Source organism: Saccopteryx bilineata, chromosome X (assembly GCF_036850765.1).
Source record: "Saccopteryx bilineata isolate mSacBil1 chromosome X, mSacBil1_pri_phased_curated, whole genome shotgun sequence".
Classification (NCBI taxonomy): Eukaryota; Metazoa; Chordata; class Mammalia; order Chiroptera; family Emballonuridae; genus Saccopteryx; species Saccopteryx bilineata.
The window spans coordinates 128,448,833-128,472,517 of NC_089502.1; the positions used below are offsets into that span (position 1 = coordinate 128,448,833).

The following is a 23,685-nucleotide window of genomic DNA, read 5'->3' on the forward strand; positions in this document are numbered from 1 at the left end:
ATTTCTCCCCATGTGAGTAGTTGATTTAGGCCTGTAGCCGTTAAGAATAGGAAGGTAATCTAACATTACTGTACTGTCAGTAGGCTGTCAGACCAAAAGTGTTTGAAAATTGGATACTTGCTATGTGAATAGTAAATCATGTTGATCACATAAAAAGAATGTGTTGAAAAGAAGCATATTAGCAGAAAGCCAAGAATACATTATTTGAAAAGCATTTGATGCTGTATATGCTATAAGTATGTATTTAGGGTTTTTTTGTTTCTTTTTTAAATGAGCAATTTATGGAACTGTTTCCTGCTCTGATTCTATTGTAGACAGCTATGAATATCTGCAAAATGCACCCCCTGGATTTTTTCCAAGACTTGGTGTTATTGGTTTTGCTGGCATTGTTGGACTCCTTCTGGCTAGAGGTAGGTATCATTTTGTGGGTTTTTAAAAACTGCATAACGGAGAGAGAAGATGTATATTTGGTTCTTTTCATTTTTCAGTTTTCAGAATAATGACTTGGATTCTGAGTACAGCCTTCTCAAAATATAATTAATATGGTTGTTTTCACCAGTATATTTGATTTTAAGGATATATAGAAATTAAAAGAAAATAAACTTAAAGAAATTGTATACCCTTGGTTGAAAAAAAGAAATTACTTTTTTTTTTTTTTTAAAGAGAATGTGAGAGAGAGAAGCATCAACTCATAGTTGCATCACTTTAGTTGTTCATTGATCGCTTCTCCTACATGCCTTGACCAAGGAGCTCCAGCCAAGCCAGTGACCCCTTGCTCAAACCAACAACCTTGGGCTCAAGCCAGCAACCATGGGATCATGTTGATGATCCCACACTCAAGCCAGCAACCCTGTGCTCAAGCTGGATGAGTTTGTGCTCAAGCTGCAACCTTGGGGTTTCAAACCTGGGTCCTCAGTGTCCCAGGTTGACGCACTATCTCAGGCATCCCCAAGGCCGCATGCGGCCCCCTGAGGCCATTTATCCACCCCTGCCGCACTTCCGGAAGGGGCACCTCTTTCGTTGGTGGTCAGTGAGAGGAGCACTGTATGTGGCGGCCCTCCAACGGTCTGAGGGACAGTGAACTGGCCCCCTGTGTAAAAAATTTGGGGACCCCTGCTCTATCTGCTGCAGTACCACTGGTCAGGCAAAATTAGTTATCTTTTATAGGCACATTTACTGGATCAAATTACTGTTGTTCTTTGGTACAGAAAGAGTGAACTTTTGTTAACCAAAGTCTGTCACACCTGAGACACTGTTTTCAAACATTTCACTGTTAAGATCGGGTTATTAGTCACACTAAATAAAACAGTGATTTCATAGAGATTTTGTTAATTTTTTGATGTGCCATAGTTTCCATCATTGACGACATAAACAATTTAAAAACACTTAAAATTAAAAGCTAGCCTTGGCCAGGTAGATCAGTTGACTAGAGCATTGCCCTGATACGCCAAGATTGTGGGTGTGATACCCAGTCAGGGCACATGCAAGAATCGATGAATGCGTAAATAAATAGGACAACAAATCGATGGACGTTTTTCTCTCTCTCTCCTTCCGCCTCTTTCTTCCTTCCCCTCTCTTTTTACCTTCCTCTCTCTAAAAATGAGTAAATAAAAAAATTTTTAAGCTAACAAATGCCAACTTAAAAAGATCACTGCATTACACTGCTGCATTATGAAACATTTAAAATTAACAAGCATTTATAGGAAACAAAGGATGATAAAATCTTTTACTATAATGAAATTAATTTGTAACAAACTACTTGAAGTTTCACTGATTGTGAAGTTCAGACTTTACAAAATTCCTAAAATAGAAAGTCTGTGGCCCTGGCCAGATGGCTGGGTTGGTTGGAGCATTGCCCTTATACGCAGAGGTTGCTGGTTGGATCCTTGGGCAGGACACATACAGGATAGTTCGATATTTCTCTCCCTCTCTCTTTCTCCATTCCTCTCTCTCTAAAATTAATAAATAAGTTTGTAAAAAGGTCACATATTAAAATAAGAAAGTTTATGAACCCTGTAATCAGATCCCTAAAAAGGGAACTACAGAGACTAGCGTGGTCCTCCTTTGTCCGGGTTTAAGAACCTTCGTTGTCCACGCCTTAGCCGTGTGTTAGAATCCGGAGGCACGCTGAGCTGCTGCTGCTCCCCCAGCCTGCAGAGGGAACGCTAGCTGGACTTTCTCTGCCCTCCTCCTGTCTATATAAGAATTCAGTTTCGAGTTTATTTTTACTAATCAACTTGCAGAATAGTTGAACCAACTCCCCCCTTTCTGTAAAGCTGTGCAGAAAAGCATTCCTGTCATATTTAGTGTTTGGAATTTATGAGGATCCTAAAGCCAAGGTATTGGAATCTTGGCTGCTAAATAGCATATCTTCTCCCATAATGACCTTTTGTGTGTGTGTGTGTGTGTGTGTGTGTGTGTGTGTGTGTGTGAGAGAGAGAGAGAGAGAGAGAGAGAGAGCGCACCTGGAATCTTTTAGTAATTTTCCAGGATTGAATAATAGTACCTGTAGGCAGTCTGCTATACATTTATCCTATATAACATCTCCCCATTTTTCCAACCTCCCTGCCCCTGGTAACCACCCTGATACTCTTATGTATTTGATTTTTTAAAGAGATTTTATTGGTTGATTTTAGAGACAGAAGAGAGATAGAGAGAGATAAAGGGGAAAGGAGGAGCAGGAAGCATCAACTCATAATAGTTGCTTCCCGTATGTGCCTTGACCGGGCAAGTCTGGCATTTCAAACCGGCAACCACAGCGTTCCAGGTCGATGCTTTATCCACTGCGCCACCACAGGCCAGGCTAGGTATTTGATTTTTGAAGATTCCTTGTATCAGTGAGATCAGTGAGATGCAATTTGGATTATTTCATTTAGCAAAACGCCCTCCAGGTTCACCCATGTTATTGCAAATAGCAGGCTCTCCTTTTTCAAGGTGGACTAGAATTCCATTGTATATAGATACTAGAATTTCTTTATCTAGTTGTCCATTGTCAGACACTTAGGTTGTCTCCATATCTTGGCTATTGTGAATAATGCTGCGATGAACTTGGAGTGCAGATAACTCTTGGAGATACTGATTTCATTTCCTTTGGGTGTATACCCAGAAGAAGGTTTCCCGGACCATGTGATAGGCTTTCTTGAGCATATCTGCTAAGGTAGTCTGCCTCAGTTGATGAGGATGGCGATGACTCTGGTGGTGACAAGAGGCATCTCTCTGGAAAGAGAGGTGAGGGGATGATCATTCAGAAGAAGTGGGCCCAGCCAGGCCACTCAAGGGTGGCAGGTGATTGTCGCTTACTGTCTTTGCCTCCTGGTGGCTCCCCCCAGCCCTGGCAGCCAGTGAGTCACTTCTGGCAGTGCTGATAGTTCCAGCTCAGACCACTGGCCTTGTGGGATGTATGGCACAGAGATGGCGGAGGCAGGAGGTGGCGCTTCCTTCCTGAAATTCTGGGGTCCCCAGCTCATTGTGTGAACCAGTGGGAGCTGCAGGCCGAGAGCTGCTGCTTCTCAGCTCTCCCTAGAGGAGTGAGAAATGGCGGTGGGCAGGTTCGCTGCCCCTCCCTTAGTCCTCACCTGTGTGAGCTGCCCAGGCGCTCAAACTTCAAGTATACAGCTGCTGCACGTCCTCTCGCAGTCTGCACTGGACTCAACCCAGTTGTTGTCTTGGAACAGGGCTCCACATTCTCTTAGTTTGACCTCCTTTTCCGGTCCAATGTCGTCATCTCCTTAGTGTGCTCTGCCATGCTCTTGAATTATGTGCTTAACTCACTTTCAACAAAAGCTTATGTTGGAGCTAAACTTTCCAGGTCCTTGCAGGTCTGAAAATTACTTTCTGTCGTCATACCAAGTATTGGTTTGCTTAGGCTTAGAATTTGTTTTCCGTCAAAACTTTAAAGGCCACATCTTCTAGCATCTGGAATTGTAGATGTGAGTCAGCAGCCAGTCTGGGAGCTTGTTCTTTTGAAGTGACTCATTGTTTTTTTCTGGAAGCTTTGAGGTTCTTCTCTTAATCTGCAGTGTTCTGAATTTCCATGGTCCTGTGAATACATAGAGTTGTTTCATTTTCAGTTGGGCACTTTGGTGGCTTGCAGCCTTCAGCTATAGGATGATATCTATCTTGTATTTCTTTGAAAATTTACTCCCATCTTTTTTCTTCCTGAACTCATATTCATTAGCGATTGAGCTGTTAAGTTGACTCTATATGTCTCTTATTTTCTGGATTATTTTTTCCTTCTTGCTTATCTCAATCTTCTCTTTACATTGCAGACTTCCCTCAAATGCTAGTGATCCTTGGTTGTGCAGTCATGTTTAAGAACAAAGTGATTGAAATGCCAATAAGAACTTTCTGTGCATAGACGGGGCTGGCGGGCAGGTCCCGCCTCAGGGGGAACTGAATGGAAGCTGACCTTGATGTGGCGGGTGCCTGCCCTCAGTGCCCGAGTGAGGAAGGCTCTGCGCGCAGGCACTTACGTCCAAGTGCTCACACACCAGTTATCGTGGTTCTCAACAGAAAATCCATGGCACTTCTTCAGAGATACCCCATCCACTTTTTAAATCTTTGCCTGGAGAGACAGCTGGCCACAGGCAGCTTTGCACTGGGGGAAGGAGAAGTCAGCCGGTCCGTGCACAGGACGTGCGTGGCTAGCCTGTCCTGAGCCCTGGCTGCCCTCTCCACCCCCACAGTCCCTGCCAGCTCTGGGCTGCTGGGCCATTCGGCTCCACCCTCCGCTACAGCCCCTCCACAGGACTTCAGAGCTGTGTGTCCTCTTCCTTCTGCCCACTCTATTTTCTGAGAATGGCTGTTACTTTTTTTAAAGTGATTGATTTGAGAGACGGGGAGGGGGTGTGGGAGAAGCATCCATTTGTTGTTCCACTTAATTACGCACTCACCTGTCACTTCCTGCATGTGCCCTGACTGGGAATCGAGCCTGCAAGCTCGGTGTCTTGGGACTCAGCTCCACCCGACTGAGCTACCCGGCCAGGGTCTGGTTGATCCTTCTTATCTGTCAGTGGCCCCTTCACACATTTTTCTTTGTTGTGGGTTTATTATCTGTATTTTACTCTTGTACTGTTATTATTATAGAGGAATAGAAAGGGTAAGAGAGGAATACTTGGTTTCAGTATGTAAATAGGAAGTCAGTTTATTATCAAAGAACATAAAACTTAGAAACCAAAATATATGGGTTTTTCTTTTCAAAACAGTGTTTTTTTCTGCTTCCTTAGAAATGGTGGTTCTCTTAAGCATTTGCTGAAGAAAGAAACCAGTCACAACGACCACATGTTACATAATTCCATTTATATGAAATTTCCCAATAGGCAAATCCTTAGAGAGGGCAAGTAGTTTAGTGGCTCCCTAGGGCTGGGGTAGTGGGGGAATTGGAGGTGCCTGCTAATGGATGTGGGGGTTCTTTTGGAGGTAATGAAAATATTCTAAAATTGATTGTGGTGATGATTGCATAGCTCTGGAAACACACTAAAAGCCATTGAATTATATACACTTTAAACAGGTGAGTTGTGTGAATTTCATCTCACTGCAGCTATGACAATGTGGGGTCCTTTTTGATACATTTAATATTATTAGGCACAGTCTCTGTAAATCTAGAACCGAAGAAGCCTTATTCAGTTTGTGATATACAGACAAATTCTGATGGTAAAGATGGAATCATCTGACCATGTCACCTTTCATTTAATAGGTTCAAAAATAAAGAAGCTGGTGTATCCACCTGCTTTCATGGGAGTAGCTGCCGCTCTTTATTATCCACAACAAGCCATCGTGTTTGTCCAGGTAAGTCAGACCCGGTAAGTTAAGATGTCCCTCATTCTTGCTTATGTGCATATGAGTTTACTGCTTAATTTTATTTTATAGCTTTTATAACACCAGACTAAAATTTGTTTGCACATATAAATAAATGAATACAGCAAGTTTAAATGTTTTTCTCCACTATGTATCTCAGTTCTGGCCCTCCTTCCAATCATGTCACACTAATATGAATATTAATAAAAGAAAAGATGCTTTTTGACCAGGTCAAGGCTTTATCTACTGCATCACCCCATGTCAGGTCTTTTTTTTGGCATATTTTCATGGAAGTCTAGAGACTCAGATTCCAAAGTGGACGGTTATTGGTCATTTTCAGTTCAGGCGTACCTGCTCCCAACCTGCCCCCCCCCCCCGCCCCCGACCGGAGCTACAGGCACAGGCCTGCGCTCAGCCTTCTGGGCCTTCCCGCTGGTCTTGGGGCCGCCTCACTCTCCGGGTGGGTGCGTCAGGGAGGGCGGTCTGCTCTGCTGGGGGCACCCTCCTCAGGGCTCTCAGTCGGCCACTCCTCCCTCACCTTGGGGCCTTTGCTTGGTGGCATCCTGGCAAGTAGAGCCCGGAGGCAGGCGCCGTGGCTAAAGCTGATGTCTTAGCTCCAGCTGCCATAACAAAGCCCCATGGAATTGGGGCTTGAATAACAAATGAAAACGTTCTCACAGTGATGGAGGGTGGAGTCCAAAATCAAGGTGTCAGCGAGGTTGGTTTCTGTAGAGGCCTGTCTCCTTGGCTCGCAGATGGCCACCTTCTCGCTATATTTTCACGTGTCCTTTCCACTGCGCATGTGCAGCCCTGGTGTCTCGTCCTCCTTGTACAGTGACACCAGATCCCAGCCCCACCCATATAACCTCATTTAACCTTGAGAGGCCCTATCTCTCTATATAGTTACATTGGGGCTTAGGGCTTCAACATATGGATTTGAGGGGTCATAATTTAGTCCATAGCAGCTGGACCAGCAGGCCTCAAAGTGTGGTCCTTGGACCAGCAATATCAGGATCACCTGGGAACTTGTTAGAAATGCAAATTCTCATGGAATCTGCAGAACCAACCATGTGGACAAATGAAAAATGGCTTTTGTCTACAAATTGTAGTGATCGACATAAATGGTCTGTGTCTGGCTTAAGACAGCTAGCTGCCTGAGTCTGATCGTTCCCCTCCATACAACCTTTAAAACCTGCGTTCCAGGTACTGCTTTCCTTGCCGTGTTGGTTAATATCGCTGCTGATGAATGCTGGGCTTGTTAATAGACACCCAAGTGAGGTTACTCCTGCATCCTTCTTAACTGGTGTGTGTGTGTGTGTGTGTGTGTGTGAGTGACAGAGACAGAGAGCAACACAGAGAGGTACAGACAAATAGTAAGGAAGAGAGATGAGAAGCATCAATTCTTTGTTGCAGTACCTTAGTTGTTCATTGATTACTTTCTCATATGTGCCTTGACCGGGGGGGCTACAGCAGAGTGAGTGACCCCTTGCTCAAGCCAGAGACCTTGGGTTCAAGCTGGTGAGCCTTGTTCAAACCAGATGAGCCTGTGCTCAAGCTGGTGTCCTTGGGGTTTCAAACCTGGGTCCTCCGTGTCCCTGTCCAATGCTCTATCCACTGTGCTACCACCTGGTCAGGCTTAGCTGGTTTTTGAAAACAAGAATCCACTGTGCTGATTGCTGTTAACAGTCAGGGCACAGGTCAGGTGCTGGAGTTGGTATGAAGGATTTACACAAGTTACCTTGTACTTGATCCCGCTGAAGTCCACCTGCAGTGGACAGTGAGAGAAGACAGAAACTGTCGGGTCTCTCCCCAAAGTCACCATGGGCTTTGGATTTGTTTTCAGGACTTTTTCTTTTACTCTTTTCCTTCTTTATGACCTTTGGGCCATAGGAATACCCAGTGAACACTCGGCCATCAGTGTAACTCGACAGACTTTGCTGCTGTTGATGGTGTGGTTATTGAATTTCTGTGATAAGAAAATACATTCTTTTAAAGAAAAATAACAAGTTTTTAGAAGTTAAAAAAAGAAATGCAAATTCTTCAGGCCCCAACCCAGACCTACTGACTCAGGCATCCCCAGAATCAGGGTTAGCAATCTGTGTTTTAGTAAAGCCCTCCAGGGGACTTGAATGCCTGTGATATTTGAGAACCACTGCGAGACTCCTTCAGGGCAGTGGTGTCTGAGCTTAGTGGGACTCTAGTTGTAGAGTCCCTCGGAAAACTGCCAAGAGCAAAGCCGGCTCTGGGTCTTGAGTTTCTGGCCAGCTCATGGAGAGAGGGACCAGTTGCCAGAACAGCCACATCACATGCAGACTAGGACAGCAGCAGTGCTGTCACCAGAATTACGCTCTGAGGGCTCTGAGCCAGACTCACATGTCGCTGAGCTCCCCGGAGTCCTCGTGACAGCTTTGAGTCTATAGAGTCCTGGATCCTGCTGCAGTCCTGGGTGGAAGCCCATGGCTCCAGCTGTGGGGAATTGATGGCTTTGCTGGCAGATGCTGGTGAGCTCTCTCCAGCCTGGGCTTGGCATTGTTTATAGCAGTCCTGGGAGCAGACAGTTCCTGTTCCTCTGCTCGTTTCAGCCCCAGCTTAGGGACGGGGGCCACTCTGCCTGCTCCAGATCATAAACACAGTCTAACAGTATGTCAGTCTGTTATGGACCGGGCGGGCCCAGCAGCTGGGCGAGAAGCAGAGGTGGTTTCCCTGTGAGGAAGCCTTTTACACTTACATGCCATGGCATATGTTGAAAAAGATCTTTTGTGTTCACAGCCAAGAGAGTAGGATGCAAATCTGAGTTGTAGTCTAATTTATTTTTAAAGTTGGTGGGAAGGAATTTTGTGTTTTATTTTATACCTAGGATAAGCCAGAAAAAAAAATAATTACCTTTATATTCACTAGGAACCGGATGAAACCAGCATGTTACAGCGACCACTGGATTTATTTGCACTGTGACCTTAGAAAAGTCACCGAGCCTCTGAGTATTTCTTTATCATCTCTGCCTGATTACGGCACAGAGTTGTTATATAGAATAGAGATAATTCATGTGTTGATTACTCTTGTGGAAGAGTAATCAGCATTCTTTGTCATAAGTAGGACCAATGAATGCAAATTACAGGAAACTTTTTTTTAAGAAACCTCAGTACTTAAAAAAAAAAAAGTTTCCACCCATTAAAGCTAACTAGCTAAAGGCAGACAAGTGCTTTTTCAGGTAGTGAGCCTCCTCATCCCCAAATACTCTCTCACCCTGGGGCCTACCTCTTAGAAGCTGTAGAAACAATTTTGGATCGGGAGGCAAAATCCCTGTGGAAACTGGAAGACTGTTTTTTGGGGGGACCTGGGAAAACTGAGAGTGTCTTGTTTGGGTTCACCAATTTTTTACCTAAGCCCCTAAAATGAATGCTTGGCTGGCTGTTTATGTGCTGGAGATGGTATGTAGAAACCTTCTTCCTGTGTCTGAGTTTCGGGAACTTCCCATATCAATAGTGATCTACATTTTTTTTCCTTGAAATTGTGAAAGTTTGCAATGTATACCTGATTGATGGTAAATCATTTTAATTGATAACTATACATAACCAAAGCATTTTTCTTCTTATTCAGCCGTTCTTACTATTTTTTATTTGCTCACTTTGCACAGTTTTAATGTGTATGTCTCAAGACTTCTAGAGTCGTCATATGCTTAAATACAGTTCTAATGAGACAGGAAAGTGGAACAGTCTTCCTTGTCAGTCATGTATGGACTACCAGTGGATCTTTTCTATTTTGCTTCAAGGTCAGTGGAGAGAAATTATATGACTGGAGTTTACAAGGATACATAGTCGTAGAAGATTTCTGGAAGGAGAACTTTCAAAAGGTGAGAAAGACCTTTTTTATTGTCTTCCTTTGGATTTAAATATGAGGTTTCACTAGGGTTTTGTAAAATTCTTGATAACCCTGTTTGCCCAGTCTTGTCTCTTCTGTTTATTTATTACATCTCACTCTGATTCTCTGGTGACCATTAATGGAGGAGTCATAGAACTTCCATGCTTCTGCTTATTATCAGCAGGGTGACTAAATGGGAACCATAAAATGCGTTCCACAGCAGGCTTAGACCATAATTGCCACTGTGTTGTATTTATAATTTGCTCCACTCTAGTACATTATCTGAAAGTTTTATCAAAACTGGACACAAAAGGAACATATTGTACTCCCAGGCAAAAGACAAATAACCAAGACTCTTCTTGCTGTTTCACTTATCACAAGCTCCTGTTCTTCCCTTTAGCAATACTGTATCTCAGCTACAGGCCAGATTCCCTGTGCTGACTGATGGACAAATAAGAGAGAGGAGGTTGTGTAACTGTAAGGACATGTCATCTTTTTATCTCTTCTCGCAGCCACATAGCTGATTGGATGTCACCCATGTTTACTGGAACTTTCTTTCCCTGATTAGGGAGAATTGAGTACAGAACAAGTCATGTGTCTCCTCCAAGCACTCAGAGACACAGCTTGCTAAGGGAGAATTAGAATTCTTATATTAACATACTTCTACATCGTAAATTGAAGGAAATTCATTTTGACTCCTGTCATTGCAAATCAAAATGTTCTTTTAAAAATATAACTGTCTGGCCCTGGCCAGTTAGCTCAATCAGTCAGAGCGTCATCCCGAAATGACAAGGTTGTGGGTGTGGTCCCAGGTCAAGGCACACACAGGAAGTAACCAATGAGTGCGTGACAGAGTGGAACAACAAGTGAATGTTTTCCTTACCCCTCCTCTCACTCTCCCTTCCTCTCTCTGTGTCTCTCTAAAAATATTAGTCAATCAATCAATAAAAATTTAAGCCCTGACCCGTTGGCTCAGTAGTAGAGCATAGGTTTGGTGTGTGGATGTCCTGGGTTTGATTCCCAGTCAGGGCACACAGGTGAAGCAACCATCTGCTTCCCCACCCTTCCCCCTCCTGCTTCTCTCTCTCTCTCTCTCTCTCTCTCTCTCTCTCTCTCTCTCTCTCTCTCTCTCCTCTCTTCCCCTCCTGCAGCCATGGCTCTAATGGCTGGGGTGCATCAGCTCCAGGCCTCAATAGCTCAGTTGTGAGCATGGCCCCAGATGTGTAGAGCATCGGCCCCAGATGGGGGTTGCCAGGTGGATCCCGATCAGGGTGCATACGGGAGTCTGTCTCTGTATATCCCCTCCTCTCATTTGGAAAAAAAGAAAAAGAAAAATAAATAAAAAGAAAAAAGAAAAAATTAAGCCCTGTCTGGATAGCTTCGTTGGTTGGAGCGTCATCGTCCCGAAGCGCAGATGTTGCTGGTTCAATCCCCATTCAGGGCACATACAGGAACAGCTCGATGTTCTGTCTCTGTCTCTCTCTCCCTGCCTCTCTAAAATATATAAAATATAGCTATCTCAATATTAAAAATCCAGATTTTGGAACTGCAATTTGGAAGTAATGTTATAGAATAAATTATAAATCCTCCTCATTGTATACATAAATAATCTTCCAGTGAAATCTTGACTAATTTTTGTACTGAAAGTTTTTCAAGAAACGAGTCTCTATTGAGCCTATTTAAACTAGGTCTTCAGGAGGAAGTTCTGTATCAATACCGAGTGCCCTTTGGCATCCCTTTTAAAGAATAAACACTCATTGTTTTACTTTAGTTTTTTCTGACATTTTCTTTGGAAGCTTCCTTTCCTGTTCAAAAAATTCCCTATATCCACACTGAGTTTTATATGGGAAAGGAAAATACTAGAATGTTGGGACACTGTACACAGCCCTAGAAAGAAGCGTAGAAAGCAAAACTCAGTCTCGCTCTGCGTGTTCATGGTGTTGCCAGGTAGACAGATGCACGCCAAAGCCAAGCAGCCTGCCCCTGGAGCCTCTGGCCTGGAAATCGTTTTCTCTGCTCTGATTCAGCCCAGTGCAAAAGCAATAGGACTGTGGTTGGAATGCAAATTAAACAGGCTGGCATTTTATGATAATTTAAAAGTGTTAGATTTTCAAGCAACTCAGATTTATATGCATGGGTTTGGGGAGTGAGATAGTAAAGATGTCTTAGTAGCTCGTGATTGCTCTGCAATTATTCCTCTCGTGTTCTGAGCCTTTGCCCTCTTGGAATCATAGAGAACTTAGTGTTCTCCCATTTGTTTATTCTCAAAGCGTAATTTTCTTGATAGCTATCTGTTTCAATAGAAGGTAATAAAAATGTTGACTACCTAAACATTTAGCTCAAGTTTTAAATGAAAAATAGCAGGCATTATTAATTCAAGATTTGATATACTTAGATTTCAGGAATTATATGATAGTGAAATGACTTTTTTTGTTTGTTTTTAGTGAGAGAGACAGATAGACAGGAAGGGAGAGATATGAGAAGCATCAACTCACAGTTGCGTCACTTTAGTAGTTAATTGATTGCTTCTCATACGTGACTCGATCTGGGTTCTCCAGCTGAGCCAGTAACCCCTTGCTCAAGCCGGCGACCTTGGGATTCAAGCTAGTGACCTTTGGGCTCAAGCCAGAGACCTTGGGCTTCAAGCCAGTGACCATGGGATCATGTTGATGATCCCACACCCAATCTGGTGACCTTGGAATTTCGAACCTGAGTCCTCAGCGCGTCCCAGGTCGATATTCTATCCACTGTGCTACCACCGGTCAGGCAAAATGCCATTTTTAAAAATTAATTTCCCTGTCCTCCTCTTGTTTAATTTTGTGAGTTTCAGCATTTTGGGTTTGTTTGTTTTCTTTCTTTTTTCCTTTTTTTTTCAGGGACAGAGAGAGAGTCAGAGAGAGGGATAGATGGGGACAGACAGACAGGAACAGAGAGAGATGAGAAGCATCAATCATCAGTTTTTCATTGTGACACCTTAGCTGTTCATCAATAGCTTTCCCACATGTGCCTTGGCCGCGGGCCTTCAGCAGACTGAATAACCCCTTGCTCGAGCCAGCGACCTTGGGTCCAAGCTGGTGAGCTTTTTGCTCAAGCCAGATGAGCCCACGCTCAAGCTGACGACCTCGGGCTCTCAAACCTGGGTCCTTCCGCATCCCAGTCCGACGCTCTATCCACTGCGCCACTGCCTGGTCAGGCTGTTTTTTGTTTTATTAACAAGAGTATTGTCTGACCTGTGGTGGCGCAGTGGATAAAGTGTCAACCTGGAAACGCTGAGGTTACCGGTTCAAAACACTGGGCTTGCCTGGTCAAGGCACATATGGGAGTTGATGCTTCCTGCTCCTCCCCTTCTCTCTCTCTCTCTCTCTCTCTCTCTCTGCCCCCTCTCTATAATGAATAAATAAAAAATCTTAAAAAAAATTAAAAAAAAAACAAAACAAGAGCATAGATTTAGGCTACCTTGGAACAAGTATCTTTTAGGGACCAGTAACTGTCTCTGAAGGAAATCAGGGATCAGGGGATACTTTATGAAGGAAGTTTTTGTTTCTTAGCTTGTTTGGAAATTGGTTTTCAAGTCAGACTTCAATTACTAGTTTGTATTAGATACAATATAATTCCTAGTTGTTTGTACTGTAATGATGGAACAGATGTACATGATTTTGGTTGTAAATAGTCAAAGAAATTTGTGGACACTGTTTGAAACAAGACCCTGCAGTTTTCAGTGGTATGAATGATGGCTCAGGTCTTAAGTTTGTTATTTCGCATGGAGTTATGTTACTCTCAAAGACCCTAAGTAAGGGTGGCATTTTTCTGCTCTGTCACGTCTCTATTCCCTTTTAGCAATTCTAAATGTTTGTACTGAGTCCTGTACCAATAAAGTTTGGATGAGTCTGTCTTTCAATTCACTTGTTGTCATTGATCAGTTAAGAGGAATTTATGTGCTTCAGCTCAAGTGAACTCTTTGTCAAAACTGAAACAAAGATGAGTGTGTCCAGAAATATTGTCATCACAGGGTGGTCTAGGGTTTGTTTTTGTTTGAGATAAAAGAGCATACAATATATAGTTGACCTTTGAACAACACAGGGGTTAGGGGCACCTACCCCCTACATAGTAAAAAATCATCAATAATTTTTGACTTAGTGAAAACTTAGTTGTCCTTTGGTATCTGTGGGGATTGGTTCCAGGACCCCCTGAAGATACCAAATCTGTGGATATTCAATCCTCTTTATAAAATGGCATCTATCAATGCATAGAGTCGGCCCTCTGTATCTGTGGCTTCCATTGCTTGGTTCCAGAACAGTACAGGAGTTTATTGGAAAAAATCGCAAATAAGTGTACCCATGCAGTTCAAACCCATGTTTTTCAAGGACCAACTGTTTATACACAGTTAAAATCAAACACTGTAACAACCACATGCGTACCAGTCACCCAGCTACCTTTAAAGATAGGACATTGCCAATGCCTTTTAAGTTCTTCACGGGCATCTCCATCTCACCGGAGGGAACGACTATCCAAAATTTTGTTTTTTATTTACTTTTTTTTTTTCTAAGAAGTTTCTTAAAAAAATTTTTTTAACTTATAGATTGATTTTGAGAGAGAGAAACACTGATTTGTTGTTTCACTTATTTATGCATTCATTGGTCGATTGCTTTATGTACCCTGACTAAGAATTGAACCCACAACCTTGGTGTATCCAGACTCATACTCTAACCAGCTGAGCTCCCTGGCCAGAGCTTCATTCCCTTGTTTTTCTTTAAACTTTTCTCTTAGTTTAACCACATACATATAGATTCTAAAACACTGTAGTTGAGCTTGCCTGTCTTTGCCTTTAAAATATATATATATATTATATATTTGCTATATATATATATATAACAAATAAATATGTAGAGTTTATCTAGAGGGAGTCTTACTATATGTATTTATTATTTTGTAACTTGTTTTGTTTCCCTAACATGTTTATTAGCTATGAGTGGCTGTAGTTTATTCATTTTCACTGCTGTAGAATATTTCTCTGTTGGAAAATGCCCATGTTGATGGCTAGCTGGGTGGTTTTCATTATTGCTGCACACAGACCTGTGAGCATTTTTGTACTGTGTTGTGGTTCATTAGGAGTTTTTCAAGTCTGGAATTCCTGATTCATAGGGTCTGTACATCAGTTTTACTAGACAGTGCTAAATAGTTTTCCAAGTGGTTGTTTCCATTTTTGCCAGGTTGCTGACTTTAAAATACTTGATGTGTGTGTGTGTGTGTGTGTGTGTGTGTGTGGTTTTACTTTATTCCCCAATTTTTATTTTGAAAAAATCTCAAAAACGACAGAACAATTGCAGCAAGAATACAAAGAATATGCTCTTCACTTAGATTCACCAATTAATACTTTGCTACATTTACTTTGTTTATCCTTTTACCTGTGGGTGGGTGCTCACACACACTTGTATTTTATTTTTCTGAATTATTTGAGAGTTAGTTGTAGATATCATTGTACTTTCCACCCTATCTAATTCAGCATGTATTTCTAAAGAACACGGACATTGTCTTTTTTTCTTTTCTTTTTTTTAGCGAAACACACAGAGAGACAGAAAGACGGAGAGAGAGAGAGAGCCGGAAGGGAGAGAGATGAGAAGCATCAACTCCTATTTGCAGCACCTTAGTTATTCATTGTTTGTTTTCTCATATGTGCCTTGACGGGCGTGGGGGGCCTCCAGCCGAACCAGTGACCCCTTGCTCAACCAGTGACCTTGGGCTTCAAGCCAGCAACCTTTGGGCTCAAGCCAGTGATGATGGGATCATGTCTATGATACTGCACGTAAGCCGGTGACCTTGGGGTTTCAAACAAGGGTCCTTGGCATCCCAGGCCGATGCTCTATCCACTTGCGCCACCACCTGGTCAGACAGGACATTGTCTTATATAATCACAATATCATTACTACACTGAGAAAAGTTAACATTTTATTGTTTACATGAACATTGACTAATATACAATCCATATTCAGATTTCTCCAGTTTCCCCAAGAGTATGTTTCCTTCAGCAACTTAATTTTTATATAGCAAAGGGAATTATTATAAGGCAGACACCCAGGTAACCATCATCTAAGGCAGAAATATATATATATATATATTTATAAAAAATATATTTATATATATTTATAATATATATATATATATATATATATATATATATATCTTTAACATCTACCCCAGAAGCCCTGCATATAGCCCACCTCAATCACAGCCCTCTTCCTCCAACCAGGAATACCTACCATCCTGACTTTTTAATTTATTTTTTTAGAGAGAGAGAGAGAAATGGGGAGAAGGTGAGAAACATCAACTTGTAGTTGCTTTACTTTAGTTGTTTACTGATTGTTTCGTGTACGTGCCTTGATGAGGGGTTGCTCAAGCAGAGCCAGTGACTGCTTGCTCAAGCCAGCGACCTTTGGGCTCATGCCAGCGACCTTGGGGTCATGTGAGTGATACCACACTCAAGCAGACGACCCTGCACTCAGGCCAACAAGCCTGCGCTCAAGCCAGTGACCTTGGGGTTTCTAACAAGCACCTCAGGTTTCAGCATCCCAGTCAACCGCTGTATCTACTGCGCCACCACCTGCTCAGGCTGTACCATCCTGACTCTTGTACTAATAACTGTATTCTCTTTCTTAATGGCCTTTTCATCCACATATTTATCCCTGTCACTTCAGTCTTGCCTGTTATTATTATTATTTTTTGACTTGATATGCCTTTTAAGTTTTTTATTTTTGCCTTTTAAGTCACTTTTATTTTATTCATTTTAGAGAGGAGAGAGAAAGAGAGATAGAGAGACAGAGAGGGAGAGACAGAGAGAGAGAAGGGGGAAGAGCTGGAAGCATCAACTCCCATATGTGCCTTGACCAGGCAAGCCCAGGGTTTCGAACCAGTGATCTCAGCATTTCCAGGTCGACGCTTTATCCACTGTGCCACCACAGGTCAGGCTTAAGTCACTTTTAATCTACAGGCTCCCTTTCTGTCCTTTTATTTTTCTTACCATGTATCTGTTAAAAGAACCTGGCACAGTTTCCAGTAGTGAGTTTTGCTGATTGCACACCTACGGCACAGTTGATCAATTTCTTTTCCACATGTTCTGCAGGTTGGCGGCTCAATCCCAAGGCCGCTTAATTAGATCATGTTTGAGCCCGTTGACAAGGCTGTAGGTCTACGTAGGCACATAAATCTGATTTTTTACTTTCTGTTTTGGTGTTAGTGACTGTTGATGCTTAATGCCTAGACCCATTGGCTCACTGGGCTTGGAAAAGGTGTTTTTCTGCTCTTGTCATTTCATTTTCAAATATTAGCTGGAGTACTTTAACAGGGAGCCACTCTGCCTCATTTTCCTGTGTAGTTAATTACCCATTTATGGGAAAGACAAGATGAATGCTTGATTTTGTTAAAAAAATTTCTATTGCTTTGGGAGAGAGAGAGAAAAGCAGAAGGGAAAGGAGAAAAAGAGAGTGAAGCATCAACTCGTTGTTCTACTTAGTTCCATTTAGGTGTGCACTGATTGGTTGCTTCTCAAACAAGCCCTGACTGGGGATGGACCCATGACATTAATGTGCTGGGTTAATGCTTTATCCACTGAGTCACCCACCTGGCCACGGCCAGTGCTTGATCTTTTAAAAATTGTATTTATCCAACTTTAAAAATAATTAATTGGTTCTCTCATCCTGAGAAGGTCACCAATTAGTTTTTTTAAATATCGTTATGCATTTGTAGATTTAGACATATTTGGGTTTGAATGATTTGTAATTCTTATCCTTATTAAAGTTCAGATTGCCCCATTTTGACTAGTAGAAGTTGGCCCTGAGTCGTTTTGACATGGCCCCAGACATCTGTGATAGTTTTCTAATTTTTTAGCATGTCTGAATGGTCCCAGAATTTCTCATTGTTGTTTTAATGTATGTTTCCTTGATTACTAATGAGGTTGAGAATCTTTTCACATGTTTATTGGTTTCAGCTTTTTGAAGTACCTGTTCATGCCTTTTGGTCATTTTTTATATGGGTCATTATTTGTCCCCCCCCTTTTTTTTATACAGAGATAGAGTCAGAGAGAGGGACAGATAGGGACAGAGACAGGAAGGGAGAGAGATGAGAAGCATCAGTTCTTTGTTGTGGTTCCTTAGTTGTTCAGTGATTGCTTTCTCATATGTGCCTTGACCGGGGGGCTACAGCAGAGCAAGTGACTCCTTGCTCAAGCCAGCGACCTTGGGCTCAAGCCAGCGACCTTGGGCTCAAGCCAGCGACCATTAGGGTTCAAGCCAGTGACCATGGGGACATGTGGTCATGTCTATGATCCTACACTCAAGCCAGTGACCCCGCACTCAAATTGGTGAGCCCATGTTCAAGCCAGTGACCTCGGGGTTTTGAACCTGGGTCCTCCGCATCCCAGTCCGACGCTCTATCCACTGCTCCACTGCCTGGTCAGGCTCTTTGTCCCTCTTAATGATTTATAAAAGTTCTTTATTTTTTCCCTAGATACTAATATTTTTGTTCACATATTTACAAATGTCTTCTCCCAATTTGAGGCTTATCTTTTCAGTTTTGGTGTCTTCTGATGATCAGAAGTTCTCAAGGTGGTTGATTTATTGATTTTTTTCCATTATAGTTTTCACTCCTTGACTCTAGGAGCTTACTGAAAGCATGAAACTATTCATTGACTGTCCATTGCTAATTTGAAACCCTTTCAGCCCAACGGAGGCCAGTTGTGGGTGTCAGGCCCCAGGTTCACAGATGGCTCTTTTGGAGTTGTCCTATAATTAGCCAAACATAGCAGTATGTCTCAGTAAGTGTCAGATCTAGTTTTCACTAGGTTTTAAAAAAAATGAGTTAATATCGAAGAATTGTAGAATGACTATTCAAGTCCAACAATAACTAAAAGAAAAATCTTACTAATTTTTTAAATGGCAGCAAAATACATAAAGAAATATATAATTCCGTTGCTAACATGAATACTGACTGAGCACAGCTTCTGAAGCTGAGCTTTTAATAGCCGGATCCCGGCCCTTGCTGGCTCAGCAGGAATGTGAAAGGGAGCAGCAGCCGCCACCCTGAGTAAATATGTCCTGCTTTCTCTTCCTCCATTTGAAATTCCTTAGCTTTCCGAACACACTCCAGTTACCTGTAAGCTATGTGATTGAAATGATTTAAAATGATCATCTTTGAAATAAGCCAGTCACAGGAAGAATACTGTATAATCCCACTTATATGAAGAATCTAAAATAGTCAAACTCAGAGAAGCAGAGAGCAGAATGGTGGTTGCCAGGGGCTGGGGCAGAGAGAAGTGGAGTTGTTCAGTGGGTATAAAGTCTTACTTGTGCAAAGTAAATGTGTTCTAGAGATCTACTGGACAACATTGTGTCTTTAGTTAACAATACTGTGTTTGTGCACTTAAAAATTTGTCAGGAGGGTGGGTCTCATGTTAAGTGTTCTCACCACAGTAAAATACAAAGAAAAATAAGCACAATGTGGTAGATTTTTTTATTTTCTTGCTTTTTTTGTGACAGAGAGAGAGACAGAGAGAGGGACAGATAGGGACAGACAGACAGGAAGGGAGAGAGATAAGAAGCATCATTTCTTCGTTGAGGCACCTTAGTTGCTCATTAATTGCTTTCTCATATGTGCCTTGACCGCGGGCCTTCAGCAGACTGAATAACCCCTTGCTCGAGCCAGCGACCTTGGGTCCAAGCTGGTGAGCTTTTTTTGCTCAAACTAGATGAGCCCGCGCTCAAGCTGGTGACCTCGGGGTCTCGAACCTGGGTCCTCCGCATCCCAGTCTGGTGCTCTATCCACTGCGCCACTGCCTGGTCAGGCTGTGGTGGGTTTTCCATAATGCTAAATTTGTTTTGAATTTGTGCCCTTTCTAGTTTTTGCTGTTTAAAATTCTAAGAAAAAAGATACCAGGCAACGAACTTTCTGTTTTCGTTAACATTATTACTTAGCAAAGTAAGAAGTTAGATATCCTGAAAAAAAATCTTTTTTTGAAAGGCATACACTTTTGGGATCAGAAAAAGTGGACGAGGCAGGAGGTGGCATGGCCTGGAGGCCGAGACAGTGGACCTCCGCAGTGGGCACGCCAGGCTCCGTCCCCACCCCACCCTTTACCAGACCAGACATTTTGTATGAATGGCCTAGGAGCTCTGGGAAGTGGGCATAGTAGCTCTTGGAGGCTGTTTTGAGAATGAAGTGAGTTTATCCGTGTGAGAAACACGTAAAATGGACAGGCGCTAGCATGGGAGCCGTGATAGATGGCCCACGACACTGCACATTTTCGCTTCTGCCAGAGAAGATAACATCTCCTGATGGAAAGGGGAGCCACAGGCTGATCCCCATTAGTCAGGAGTCCTCCTATGAGTGTTTTCCTTTTTCATTACTGCTGTAACAAATGAGCACAAATTTAGTGGCTGGAAGTAATACAAGTTTATTATCTTAGACTCGGGAGGTCAGAAGCCTGGTGCTCAATCAAGATGTCAGCAGGGCTGCAGTCCTTCTGAAGGATGCAGGGGGTGGGGGAGTCCTGCTCATTCAGGTTGTTGACAGAACTCAGTTCCTTGCGCTTACAGGGCCGCAGTCTGTTTTGCTGGCTGGCAGCTGAGGGGCTATTCCCAGTTTCTAGACGCTGCAGCCTTCCTGGGATCAGAGTCCTCCTCCATCTTCAAGCCCGCTACTGCGCTCCTCCGGTCGCTTATGCATTTCGTTTCTCTGACCTTGCCTCCTGCCTCCCTCTACGACTGTGGGAACGCATGTGATTGTATTGAGCCCATCCAGATAATCCAAGATAATCTTCCCATTGTGAGGCTAGCTGATTAGCAACCTTAGTTCCAAGGCTACCTTGCTGCCTTAATTCTCCTCTGTCATGTAAAGTAACAGTCACAGGTCCAGGATTAGGATGTAGACATCTTTGGGAGAGGGGCACTATTCTGCTTGCTGCATTTAGTGACCTAGAATTTCACTGGGTCTTTATCTGATTGTTTAGCCTCACCTTTTATTTCCTCATCCAGAAAGCTATGTGACTTACCACATAGACTAGGTAATGTTTATTGAGCTATGCTGTGAACTTGGCCCCAGGCGCTAAACTGTTTGCTCTGGGTGAAGAGTCTGGATGGCAGGTTCTGTTATTACCCCAATTTTTTCTTTATCCCAGTTTTAAAAAAATTCATTTATTGATTTTTAGAGAGAAAGGAAGGGAGAGAGAGTTTTACAAACGAGGAAACTACATTTCGGAGAAGTTCAGTAATTGATCGAAATAATTCACCTGGGGAGGGGGGGTTTAGACATCTCAGCGGACTGCTGTTCCTCAAGGTTTGGCTGGAAATCCCTCTTCACATGACAGTACGTACTAGTTAGAATTAAACGATTTTGCCTGACCTGTGGTGGCGTGCTGGATAGAGCGTTCACCCGGAACACTGAGGTTGCCAGTTCAAAACCCCGGGCTTGCCGGTCAGGGCACATGCAAAAGGCAACTGTGTGTTGATGCCTCCCGCTCCTCCTCACTTCTCTATGTCTCTCTCTTTAAGATGGATACATAAAATCTTTAAAAAATAAATCGTATTAAATGTTTTTGGTTTGGTTTGGTTTTTTAAACACAGTAGAATCTTTTTATTTGTATTCATTTATTTTGAGAGACAGGAAAGGGGGGGACGAGAGTGATGAGATGAATCAACTCGAAGCTGCTTCCGTTCAGTTGTTCACTGATTGCTTCTCATATGTACCTTGACCGGGGGCGAGGGGCTCAAAACAAGTCCTTGCTCAAGCCAGCGACCTTGGGCTCAAGCCAGTGACCTTAGCCTTCAAGCCAGTGACCTTTGGGCTTCTAGCCAGTGACCTTTGGCCTCTTGGCATTTGCCTTGGCGTCATGTTGACGAGTTCATGCTCAAGCCGGTGACCTCAGGATTCCTGGGGGGGGGGGCCCTTAGCATCCCGGGCTGACACTCAATTCACTGCGCCACCGTGTGGTCAGGCAGAAATAAAAGTTTTTATTTATTTATTTATTTATTTATTTATTTATTTTATATTTCTTTGAAGTTGGAAACGGGGAGGCAGTCAGACAGACTCCTGCATGCGCCCGACCAGGATCCACCCGGCACGCCCACCGGGGGGCGATGCTCTGCCCATCTGGGGCGTCGCTTTGTCGCAATCAGAGCCATTCCAGTGCCTGAGGCAGAGGCCACAGAGCCATCCTCAGCGCCCGGGCAATCACTGCTCCAATGGAGCCTTGGCTGCGAGAGGAGAAAAGAGAGACAGAGAAGAAGGAGAGGAGGAAGGGTGGAGAAGCAGCTGGGCGCTTCTCCTGTGTGCCCTGGCCGGGAATCAAATCCGGGACTCCCACACGCCAGGCCGACGCTCTACCACTGAGCCAACCGGCCAGGGCCAGAAATAAAAGTTTTGATGAAAACAAATGTTTTAATTTTGCGAATAAAATAGAAATTATCATTCATGTTGGTAGATGAGCAGGGATTTTCTACTATGAAATTTCTCCTATATCCTCGCCAAGTTGGCATATACAGCTAACGGTTACAGTGCCTCTGGCCCTGTGTAGTTCAATATGGCGGTCACTCGCTATTGAGTACTTGACCTGTAGCTAGTCTGAATTGAGATATGCTGTAAGTATAAATTCACACCGAATTTAGGAAACATGGTAGAAAAAAAAGAATGTAAGCTATCTCATTATTTTTATATTGATTATTTTAGATATGTTGGGTGAAATAAATGTATTAATTACTAAAAAAACACAATGAAACCCAATATATATTAAAATTAGTGTATAAGGAGAAGATTAAGTTATGAAATATTTTAAACAAAATTATTTGTCTGAAAATGCAAGGAAGTTCATTTCTGGCTTGTGCTAAATCACAAAGTGCCTTTTGAAGTCAGAATGTTGTTTTTTTCTGAGATCATGGAGGTTTCTGCCAAGGGAGATCTGATTTGTAATAGGGTGGATGGGCTCAATATTTCTGTAGTGAGATCTTTGCCTGTCATGTTTTGTTATACTATAAGTGATATGTAACCAAACAAGAACGTTTTCCTAGCAACAGAGTTGTTTTCCTCAACCACAAGAATGTTTTTATGTGCTCATTTTCCTAATGTCCAAAAGACAATAAAGCTTATGAATTTAATATCTTCTATTTTTGAGATTGAGATGCTGGCAAGTGTAGGTAGTAGAATATATAAAACTATTACCTGAAGTACTTGGCAAGCATTGTGTTAAGGTAATTCAGGCCTACAGTATATTGAACTAGCTAGAGAACCACATAGCTTTTATGACAGGCTCAATTATTGGACCTGGTTATCTCACTGATCTCCATAGCTCTTTTTATTCTTCTTGTCCTTCATTAATTACATGCCCAAACTTTTTTTTTTATATATACAAATGTTTGAATACTATGTTTTAGGAGGTCCTGGATATATTGTGCCCTCATGAAGCTTATACATTAGTGAAAGGTTCAAACATGGGTGAAAGATTTATACAAATCAGGAAGCTTATATTGGTTCTATGAATGTGAATAAATCAAAGGGCAGTGGACAGGGGAAAGCCTTGATCTAAAGGGTGAATAGCATTTAGCCAGGCAAAAACTGGAATTGGTCTCTCTAGATCAGGGATTGTATTTTGCCACGGTCTCATTCCAGGGAAGAGCTCGGCAAGTTGGAAGAGCAACAGCACGAGGGCCTCTGAGACTGTGTTTGTTTGGGAAAGTCACCGTGGAGGACCAGAGTGAGGCACATAGGCAGTGCGTCCTGTAGAACTCTATCCAGAGCAAAGGGTGGACTGGGCAGTACATACGGCCTTGTTCCCAGAACTCGGTCGTCAAGTGGATATGGCCTGGCACTATTAATTATGCTGGGACAGTGGGTATAAGCAAGTATAACTTGGGCAAGTCAGCATGAATGATCCCCATGCTTAGAGACCAGTTGTCAGCCACCCCAGTAATCCTGAAGTCGCCTAGAAACCATGCTCTGAAATTACAGGATTAGTCACATGTCTCTGCTTTCTCACTTGCGCCCTCCCTCACC

General features: G+C 42.8%; 1 protein-coding gene and 1 non-coding gene across 3 annotated transcripts in view; both read left to right on the plus strand.

The window, feature by feature from the left end:
• APOO (apolipoprotein O) overlaps nucleotides 1–23,685 on the plus strand; it is a 66,889-nt gene that overhangs the window by 36,144 nt on the left and 7,060 nt on the right. For both annotated transcript variants that reach the window (XM_066248987.1, XM_066248986.1), the window contains exons 5-7: nucleotides 315–410; nucleotides 5,696–5,787; nucleotides 9,566–9,646. In XM_066248987.1, coding sequence (XP_066105084.1) covers nucleotides 315–410; nucleotides 5,696–5,787; nucleotides 9,566–9,646 — 269 coding nt within the window. The remainder of the gene's footprint in view (nucleotides 1–314; nucleotides 411–5,695; nucleotides 5,788–9,565; nucleotides 9,647–23,685) is intronic.
• Nucleotides 6,843–6,979, plus strand: LOC136318044 (small Cajal body-specific RNA 3). The gene has a single exon (XR_010728010.1). It is a non-coding gene; the product is annotated as a small Cajal body-specific RNA 3 (non-coding RNA).